Source organism: Carya illinoinensis, chromosome 4 (assembly GCF_018687715.1).
Source record: "Carya illinoinensis cultivar Pawnee chromosome 4, C.illinoinensisPawnee_v1, whole genome shotgun sequence".
Taxonomy (NCBI): Eukaryota; Viridiplantae; Streptophyta; class Magnoliopsida; order Fagales; family Juglandaceae; genus Carya; species Carya illinoinensis.
The window spans coordinates 43,920,420-43,931,201 of NC_056755.1; the positions used below are offsets into that span (position 1 = coordinate 43,920,420).

Below are 10,782 nucleotides of genomic sequence, written 5' to 3' on the forward strand. Positions count from 1 at the left end.
CACAAGAGACTGCTAAAATCAGGAGAAAATTGAGAATGATGCTGTGAATATGGTGACTGAAGAAATACATGGCGTTGCATTTCTTGCAGTGCACAATGCTGTTAAAGACAGCTTGAAGACAACAGTCATTCAGTAGTGTTTTCTCAAAGGCGTTGAAGGGCAAATCAATCCCTGAAGTCAACAGTGATACTAGCGACTGGTGAAACGGCTAGTACAAGGAGCAGTTTCGGCAAGTGGCTCCAAGTCAGTAAATGGAGATACTGGTATTGATGCTAATGTTGTGTCTCTCTCCATGAAAAAAGAGACATGTATATCCTCATGGCATGAGTTGCCATGATAGAGGATGTGTTAATGTTAGCAGGTCCACAAGTTTACACACAGGCATTGGATTGGCATTAATGCAGGGTGTGTGGTGGAAATTCATGTCGATGGCTGATGAACTTCCAGGAGAGCCAAACGTGGAATTTACACCATAGTTTTCAGCAATGTTATTTTCGACATGGGCCGAAGTGAAATGCTTGGAATTAGTTTATTCTGAGTGGATATGCTTTTATGGTGAAGCATGATAGCGGGAGCTATGAAGATCTTCATTGAAATGGAGCTTGGCTGTGGGACCAGTCAAAGTCACAAGATGGAGATTATTGCTATTGTTGCCAATAGCGTTTGGTGTTGGAAGGTCATGAAGGATTAATTGGTCTTGGCTCGGGTTAATTGTCGTGTGAATTAGAGAAAGTAAAAGGAACCCAGTTTTACTTTTCTAAAGAAATCTCCCTAGACCACGACATGAAGTATGGGTGTGAGAGATGGGAACAAAACGTCAGATGTTCCAGGGATATCTACACCTAAAGAACTGCCAAGACGATCAGACCTCCATGGTGGTTACTACCTTAAAATGTAGCCTGCTGAATGAAGGTAGTGAACTACGGTATGAAGAAAAATCTTGCAAGAAGGGAGATTATGCAAGTCGGAGACTGCACACAAGATGGACACATGCGACTGAAGATAGCAGCAGGATGAAGGGTCAGTCACCCAGATCAGAGATGAGACCTCAGCAACAGGTTCTCTGATATGTGTCAAGGTCTGTGCGAGACCATTGATTCCCAGTGCAGTGGGAGATGTGTTGCCCTATGTAGATGTGTTGATTAAGGGCATTGTACGTGATGAACTAAAGTTATGCATCACTTTAGTTAGTCTTCTAAGTTGAAGACATGAGCTGTAAAATTGGATAAGGGATCATGCTGGAGATAGAGCTCGGCATGTTGAGAACCAGTCTCCAAGTTGGAGATTGGTGTGATTGTAGGATTATGGAGCCTGGTTTGAAAGTTGTAAGGCACCAAACAGATTGTTCGCTCGGATGTGGCTAGAGCGAAGCAGATTGTTCGTTCGGATGAGCCTAGAGCGAAGCTCAGTTTGCTCAAGGTGTACATGAGTGCGGACTCATGGACTCGAGCAAAAGAAGAATCCTAGAGAGTTGAGATTGTGCAATTGAGCACTGGTAAAATCTCCTCTGAAGAAAATCCCTTGCAAGCTCCGTGGATGTAGACGATGCTGATGCATTTGAAGATGCATTTGGAGAGGCATCTGGATATCCATTTGAAGGCGTACCTGAAGATGCATGTGATAGCGGATCTCTCATGGCTGACAAGCATTCCAAGAAAGAGGTGAATTCATTTGAAGAATGAATCAGTTTGCAAGCAGCCTGGTATGGCATACTTGGGTGGAGGGGGTGATTGTTGAATCAACCCAAGTATGAAGGGCTGCACATGCACCGTTTTCTTTCTTGGTTGTATTAGGCACCAACTGCAGCTACCAACCATCTACCCATCCACCGTATTCTGCAGCAAATATTGACAAAAGTTCATCTGCACCGAAAGAAGACTTGAAGTTGCATGCTTCTTGTCCCCCATGGTTCTCCTATAAAAGGAGATGAATTCTGAAGAGAAAACCATCCTCACTGCGGTGAGAGATCAAGGGCAGTGGGTGAGGAAAGGAAGAGGGACGTGAGAAAGAGAAATAGAATTTTGTATATTTTCTGAAAATCTTGTACAAATTCTATAAAAGAGGCTCCAGTGGACGTAAGCAATTTGCTGAACCACTTTAAAATTGTTTTGTGTGATTTTCGGACAGGTTAGAGGCTCAACACTTTACACCATTGGATTTCATGGCATCCCATTGTGTGAAGTATCCCGTAGGCAAATTTCCAGAGAAATGGTTGTGAGAGAGGTCAATGATACGCAAGTTGGGGAATGTGCAATTTGTTTCAGAACTCCTTATTGCACCGTGGAATGAATTAAAATGGAGAACAAGAATCTTCAACTGTTGAAGAGTTCCCAACCAAAAGGGAGATGTATCATTGATTTGATTGCGGCCAACATGAAGATACTCAAGCTCAGTACAGTTGGCCAAAGATATTGGCAAATGACCCTGTAAATGGTTTTGACGTAAGTCCAGCATCCTTAGGAGGCATCCTTTTGCCCATGTTTTCGGGATAGTGCCGCCGAAGTTGTTGCTTCGTAGTATTAGCGTTGACAAAGATTGACTCAAGTTGCCAAAACATGGATGAATCATGCCACTCAAATAGTTATATGACAAGTCAAGCACTTCCAGTGAACTCGCATTGCAAATAAATGGTGAAATCCCTCCGATGAATGAATTATTGCTGACCAAAAAATACCTTAGGGATGGTGGTGGAATTGGGAGCGATCCATGCATCATGTTATTGTCAAGATATAAATTTTCTAGATTTGGCCATGGGATAACTGCTGGAGAATTTTCAAAGCCAGTGAGAAAGACGTTGTTAGAAAGTGAGAGATCTTGAAGAGATTCTTTACTTACATTATACATCCATTTGGGTATCAAGCCTTGAAGATTGTTGCCTTCTAGATCTAGCTGCCGCAATCTACTTTGGTTTCGTAATATAACTGGAAACTTTGTTAAGATGAGATCAGCCAATTGTAAATATTCAAAATGTGGAAGAATGTCGTTTGAACTAGGTCTGGTGAACCATGACAAATCGTTGAATGAGTTTTGTGAAAGGTCTAGCCAAGTGAGTTGGGTAAGGTTACTGAAAGAATTTGGGATGGTTCCTGAAAAATTACAATTTGAAATTTGGAATTCAATTAAGGAATTAAGGTTTCCAATTGAAGCAGGTAGATCACCAGAGAATTTTGTGCCGCTAAGAAATAAATACTTGAGAGGAGAGTTTGTGTGAAATTTTGGCAAATGACCAGTGAGATTTTCATTGCCTCCTACATTTAGATCCTGTAAGTGTGGTAGCTGAAAAATTCTGGTTGGGAATCGCCCGTACAGTCCACCTCCAATCAGACCTAGACTCTTTAAAGAAGATAAATTTGCCAGGCTTTCAGGTACAGTGGAAGATATGTTGATATCAATCAACGCAAGCTCTTCAAGGTTGGTTAAATTTTGCACTAAACTTGTCATACTTTTGGTATATAAATAAGAAGGATCAAAAGAATCCAAATAAAGAGAAGTTAACTTGGATAGGTATTGAATTTCAAATAGTTGGATGTCGAGAGGTGGAGATGTATTAGGCTTGAAAGATTACCAATCTCAGATGGGATTTGGGAGTGATTGAAATCATTACTAGCAAGAGTAAGGTTTTGAAGATGATGAAGGCGGAAGAGACTACTGTTGGAGGTGATAGAACCATAGAGACAACTGCTCTGAAGGTTGAGGGTGATGACATGACCCGTGTCTTGGTTGCATTCAACCCCATCCCATACACAACAATTGGTATTATTTCCATCTATTCTCCATGATGCAACCTCAGGATGGTTCTCCTCAGTGTATTCGCAGAAAGAGTTGTTTTTTATGATAAAGCTATCCTTGAATTGCATCAGAGCTATCCTCTCTTCTTGATGGCAAAGCGTAGGCAGATAATTATAGGACAAAGAGCGAGGGAGTAAGAGAAGGAGGCATGCGATCAAAGGGAAAAGCAATCGCATGAATATGATCAACTCATGATACGAATAGATATCCATAACTTTTTAAAATGCCTCGCACTATGTTTGTAGATAGAGGAAAGAGCGAGGGGCTTAACTTTATAGACCCATAACAAGAAGAACAAGACAAAGAATTGTCTTTTGCCCAAGATGTACATGAATGACGACTGCCATGATCTTTTCAATTATTGTAGAAAATATAGAAAAATTGCTTAACTAACGCGTCTAATTATCCCACATGCTGCTAACGTGGCCGTGAATGTCAAGATAGTGTATGGCTCTGTTTTTTTCAACTGCAATGCTCTTTTAAATAATTGAGAGCCCCTTAACTCAAACTTGTTTGCTTGAAAAGCAATTTTTTTTTCTCTAATTTTTCTATTTCTTGCGAGATTAAAAAATAAGGAAAATGATTGGGCTATTTAGAGGTGATTTCTTTACTTAGTAATTAATAAAGTATATTTTAATAACGTTGTGAATTTTTTTTTTTAAATATTTCAAAATATATATAAAAAAAAATGTATGAAAAAAAGACCAAATGACCTTTATTGGAAAACTCTCTCAGGCTACATGACCTCTATGGGGTTTGAAGTACCGTCGAAAAAATAATTATGCAAACCGGGAGTCAAGGAAACATTATATATTTGACTTAAAACAAAGATTGGGACTAAATTTTCTTATAAATAAATTGGAAGTGGGGCTGAAATTTTTTTTTTTCTTGGAAATGTGTATCTACGGAATTTTCACGTGATCATATAGTTTATGTCAGTGTTTTTTGCTCTTTTTTTTTTTTTTTAGAACTTCCAAATTCAATACAAATTTGACGTCAAATTAAGGGATTACAGTTTTGGATATCAAAATATTTCAACTCATCTTATCTAATTTAATTATTATATTTTATAAAATTTTCATACAAAATATAATAAACAATTCAACATTTTTAAATACCAAAATAAAAATAATATTTAACAATATTTTATTTAACTTTTAATTTTCATGTCAACTCATCTCATCTTATCTGAACTCACTATCCAAACCTAAATCTAATCCATTTCATTAGATTATAGAGTCCACAATAAATTTCCTTTTTCACTTTAAGAAATTAAGGTATAATTTAATCATTTAATTAAATAAGTTGAAAGCATTATGATTTTCCTTTACACGTTAAGAAAATACTGCGTAGAATGATAATTTTCTTCATTATCTAATCAACTAGGAAAAGAAAAACAGAGAATCATTTTTTTTCTTAAACTACTCCCTTCGGTTTATTTCTTTTTATTAGAACTTTCAAACTATTTTTTTTTTTTTTAAGTTTCGAATTACAGCACGGTTTGTGGGTTGATTTTAACATTCTTGAATTTTAATAATTTTGAATAGAACATGAGTCATTTTCTCTGTATATTTTGGTGAATCTCTTGTCTTCTCTCTGCTAATCATCTATTGGAATTAGGCATTATAATTAATTACAATTCTGCCCAACGTCAGAATCTTTCTGTAAAAAAAGAGAGAATACAAAGCAATAATACTGAAATACAATTTGCCCGTCTAATGGTCATCCTTCCTCCTTAATTGACTATAAAAATCATTACAAAAGAAGAGGATCATATTGCTTGGGAATTTTTTGATAGCATCTGTGGTAGAAAATTGCCACTCATGGTGAGGAAAAAGATTTTGAAAGCCAACAAATTAATAGGCAAGAACCACTGGTTTTTGTAGGTACTTCACATCATGCACATTTAAAGAGAGAATTTGAAAATCAACATATAAAGTAAATAGGTTCAAACCATTTCCTTCTTTCACATTGAAAATTGAATGCAACATGTAATGCATTCAATTTTGGTATACCATGTACTAAAAGGATATTCAAACCCATACCATACGTTCAAACCATCTCTCTTCGTTTCTTACCTGTATGACTATATATTATGGTATACTCAAATTATATCAAGGCTATTACTTCTTGATTGAGTGTGATATATAGAAGACTTGAAGATTTTTAGGTAGACTTCTCGCTCCTAATAACAAACGTCTCTATTTCTCTTTGTTTTTTATTGATTTTTAATATATATATATCATATTTACGTCACATTTTAATAAGTTTGACACTTTCTTATATTATCTTCAGATTATTTTTTTTTCTTTCTTCATTTTTTTTAAAAAGAAATTTAAAATTGATGAAAAATACTACCTCGTCATAATAAGATAAAAGTGAAAAATGATTATGTATTTTTTAGAATTTGATGGAGGACGTCTGAGTCAGCGAGTCAGATGATGCTGAGATGTTAGATTACACGTTAATGGTGCTTTGAGAGCTCAGATTAGCTCAAGTACAGCAGGAAACTATTATATTTCCTTGATTTAGGGAAGTTTTGAGCATGTGTTGGTATTTTGGGCATAACTTTAATTACGGGTATCCGAATTGTGCATATGACCCAAATTCGTAAAGCTCTTTTCGGCACACACGTCATGGTCACCCAATGAAGTTTGGTGTGCATTCTTTTCGAGGCCAAAATCAGTTGTTTTCTCCTTCAAATCTCAATTTTTAGATATTTTTTACCTTTTATGGTAATATTTCATTTATCGTTTAGAAAGTAATTTTGAACTCATTTTGGGCAGATTGCTTATTTATTTCCGTATTATTTTTGGCGTGTTTATTAAGATTTTGCTATTTTTAATAAAATTCTAATATTTTCAAATTACACCTGACACAACATCATAGTCATTTTCTCTGTGTTTATGAGAAAACTATCATTGAACTGCATCAAATCTACCCTCTCATGTTGATGGCAAAGTGGATATTGTAGATTATAAGACAGCGAGCAAGAGAAGAAGCCATGCGATCATAGGGAAAAGCAAGCGCTTGAATATGAACTCAAGATACGAATAGGTGTCCATGACTTTTTAAAATGTCTTGCATCGTGTTTAGACAGAGGAAAGAGTGAAGGGCTTAACTTTATAAACCCAATGCAAGAAGAAGAAGATCAAGAATCCTCCTTCACCCGAGATCTACGTGAAAGATGAGTTCCGTGATCCTTTCATTTATTGGGGAAAATATAGGAAAATTGCTTCACTAACTAGTTTTCTCACATGCTGCTAACGTGGTCCAAATTATCAAAAGATGAAATAATAATGAAATAAAATTTGCCTATCAAATGGTCGCCCTTCCTCCTTTGATTGTGAAAATCATTAGGAAAGAAGAGGAAATTACTTGGAAATTTCTGTGGTAGAGACGTGCCACTCACGGTGAGGAAGAAGATCACTTTGAAATCCAACAAATTAATGGCATAGGACTCAAAAAGTCGGCTTTGACACATTAGTTGGGGATCGATTAAGTTTTTTAGGTTATGATCTATAGTATCTATAAAAGAACGGTTTAAATTAAATTATAAAGTGCAAAGCTAGCAGGGATCACCCAACGAATGGATAAACTCTAATAAGGAAGGATATTTTGGAGATAAGAGGGAGGCGAGAACCATATATAGCCTTCGTACCCCCACAGGGCCACATCATGAACATAATACATTCATAGGCAGTCTGAAAATCAATGTGTAAAGTAAATTTGCTATCCTGCATTTTCCCCTTTCTTTCTTGAGAAAAAATATTTACAATTGTGAATTGTATAACTGTTACGTAATTGTTTTGAAAAAAGTAAATAAAGCATGGACCCACATGAAAATAATTAATTTTTTAATAATGGGTCACACTTTTTTTAAAGCGATTATACGGTGTTTACACACTTCACGGTTGTGTGTAAAATTACTCTGATTAATATTCAAACCCATACCATACGTTCAAACCGTCACTTTTAACTCTTTTATTATGTGGATGACTTTATTATGGTTGAGTGTGATATACAGATCAAGACTTAAAGATTTAGGTAGACTTATCTCTTTTAATAAACGTCTCTTGTTTTCTTTCATTTTTATTCATGTTTAATATATATATATATATATAGCTTGACTTATAGCAAAAAAGAACGGGTAAACTTGTTAATTTTCATGTCATCTTCATGAAAATTAACAAAATTCATTTACTTAATTTTGTCGGCCACCGGAATTTTTCTATAAAAAATGGGAGAGTATGAAGCAATAATAATGAAATACAATTTGCCCATCAAATGGCCGTCCTTCCTCAATTGATTGTAAAAGTCATTACAAAATAAAAGAATCATATTACTTGAGAATTTCTTGATAGTATGCATTTGTGGTAGAAAATAGCCACTCAGGGTGAAGAAAAAGACTTTTGAAAACCAACAAATAGGCAAGAGCCATCAGCCTTCATACCCCACATCAATGACATTTAGGAGTGGCAATTTGAAAATCAACATGTACAAATAGGTTCAAACCATTTGTTTGTTTCCTTCTTTCTTGCCCTTTGAAAATTGAATGCAATGTATAATACATTCAATTTTGGTATACCATATTCAAACCCATACCATATGCTCATCCTATCGCTTTTCTTTTCTTACGTGTGTCACTATATTATGGCAAATGTGTTTTTGGTAAATGAGATAAGAAGAGACGAAATGATCAAAATCTTTCATAATTTTCTTGTAAAACATCACTCCAATATAAAACACTGAAATTTTCAACTTTTCCATATAATCAATACCTAATCATTATCAAAACACAAATCAATATAAATTTTATAAACTTCAAAATAAAACACAAAAATCAATAAACTTTTTGAAACTTCAAATCAATACATTCATTTTTCTTTAACCAAAAATATACACAAAAACTTATTTTCCTCTACTTCTCAGGTCCTCGGTTTTCTCCCGATATTTTCCCCCATATCATACACTACCTCATATTCTTGGTGACAATTTATCGTCAAATTTGCTTAAAATTAAAATGACCAATAACAGTGCATATATTTGAGCCAAACTAAAATACATTTCTATGTGAAAAATAAATATATACATATATATCTATGGTGACAATTAATTGCGATGTTCAGTGAGATTGCAATCCTTGTTGTAAAATTATAAATATGATAAAGCGAAATAGTGTATGGCTTTAATTTTTTTGTTTTTATTATTTTCTTTGTTCAAATTCTTGGCATTCCCCGCGATGGATGTTTAAGTACTGACAATGGCCACCACAATAATGACAGAAGAAGACAAATAGACTTGCAAGCTACATAAGGGATTATGATCATGCACTAATTGTGGAAAGGGAATAAGACTTGCAATAATTAATTAATTATAATGATGTTTGCGACCACACTTTCTATTATCTTAATTTCAACTTATATATATATTTTTTTTAAGTTTGACACTTTGTATTATTTTAAAAAATAAATAAATAAAGGTTGATCAAAAATACTACCTCATCATAGTAGGATAAAAATAAAATAGTGATGTACTTTGTAGTCTTTCTATAAAAAAAAATAACATAGTACAAATTAACAATAATAATGAGATACAGTTTGCCATCATATTAATGGCCGTTGTTCTTCCTTTGAGTACTATGAAAATCATTACAAATGAAGAGGAAATTACTTGGAAATTTCTTGATAGCATATGTGGCAGAAAATTGACACTCATGGAGAGAAAAAAGACTTTGAAAGCCAACAAATTAATAGGCAAGAACCATCGGTCTTCGTACCTCACATCCATAACATCATGCACATTTAGGAGTAGCAATTTGAAAATCAACATATAAAACAAATAGGTTATCCCACGTTTTCCCCTCTCTTTCTTTCATTTTAACAATTGAATGCAACGACGTGTAATATATTTAATTTTGATATACCATGTACTAAAAGGATATTCAAACTCATACTATACGTTCAAACCATCGTTTTTCTTTTCTTACGTGTATGACTCTATTATAGATTAAGATTTAAAGATTTAAGTAGACTTATCTCTCTTAATAAACATCTCTCTTTCTCTTTGATTTTTATTCATGCTTAATAAAAATGAATAAAAATCATCGAAGTTGTTAATTTTCATTTCAACTTCATGAAAATCATCAAAGTTCATTTACTCAATTTTACCCAGCATTAGAATCTTTATATAAAAAAATAGAGAGTACAAAGCAACAATATTGAAATACAATTTGCCCGTCAAATGGTCATCATTCCTCCTTAATTGACGATAAAAATCATTACAAAAGAAGAGGTTCATATTACTTGGAAATTTCTTGATAGCATGCATCTGTGGTAAAAAATCACCACTCACGGTGAGAAAAAAAAAAGTAATTTGAAAGCCAACAAATAGGCAAGAACCATCAGCCTTCGTACCCCACATCATGCACATTTAGGAGAGGCAATTTGAAAATCAATATGTAAAGCCAATAGGTTACTCCACATCTTTTCCTTTCTTTCTTTCATTTCAAAAATTGAATGCAACGTGTAATGCATTCAATTTTGGTATACCATGTACTAAATGGATATCCAAACCTATACCATACGTTTAAACTATCGCACTTCTTTTTTTACATGTATGATTCTATTATGGTAAACTTAAATATCAACTCCATTATTTTTGATTGAGTGTGATATATAGAAGACTTAAAGATTTAGGTAGACATATCTCTCTCAATAAATGTCTTTCTTTTTCTTTGATTTTTATTCATGTTTGATTTATATATATAGCTTGTCTTATAACAAAAGAGACAAACATTTAATATTTCAAACGTTCAAACCATCGTTCTTCTTTTCTTACATGTATGACTGTAGATTTAAATATCAACTCCATTATTCTTGATTGAGTGTGATATATAGAAGACTTAAAAATTTAGGTAGACATCTCTCTCTTACTAAATGTCTTTCTTTTTCTTTGATTTTTATTCATGTTTGATTTATATATATAGCTTGT

General features: G+C 34.1%; 1 protein-coding gene across 1 annotated transcript; it reads right to left on the reverse strand.

Moving 5' to 3' along the window:
• Positions 1-2,136: 2,136 nt before the first annotated feature.
• Positions 2,137-3,441, reverse strand: LOC122306547 (receptor-like protein 7). The gene has a single exon (XM_043118971.1). It carries the CDS (start codon positions 3,439-3,441, stop codon positions 2,137-2,139), a length of 1,305 nt encoding a protein of 434 aa, XP_042974905.1.
• Between the last annotated feature and the right edge of the window lie 7,341 nt (positions 3,442-10,782).

Excerpts from the sequence above, each read along its gene's own strand:
- LOC122306547 (XM_043118971.1), bottom strand. The coding sequence starts at position 3,441 with ATGACAAGTTTAGTGCAAAATTTAACCAACCTTGAAGAGCTTGCGTTG.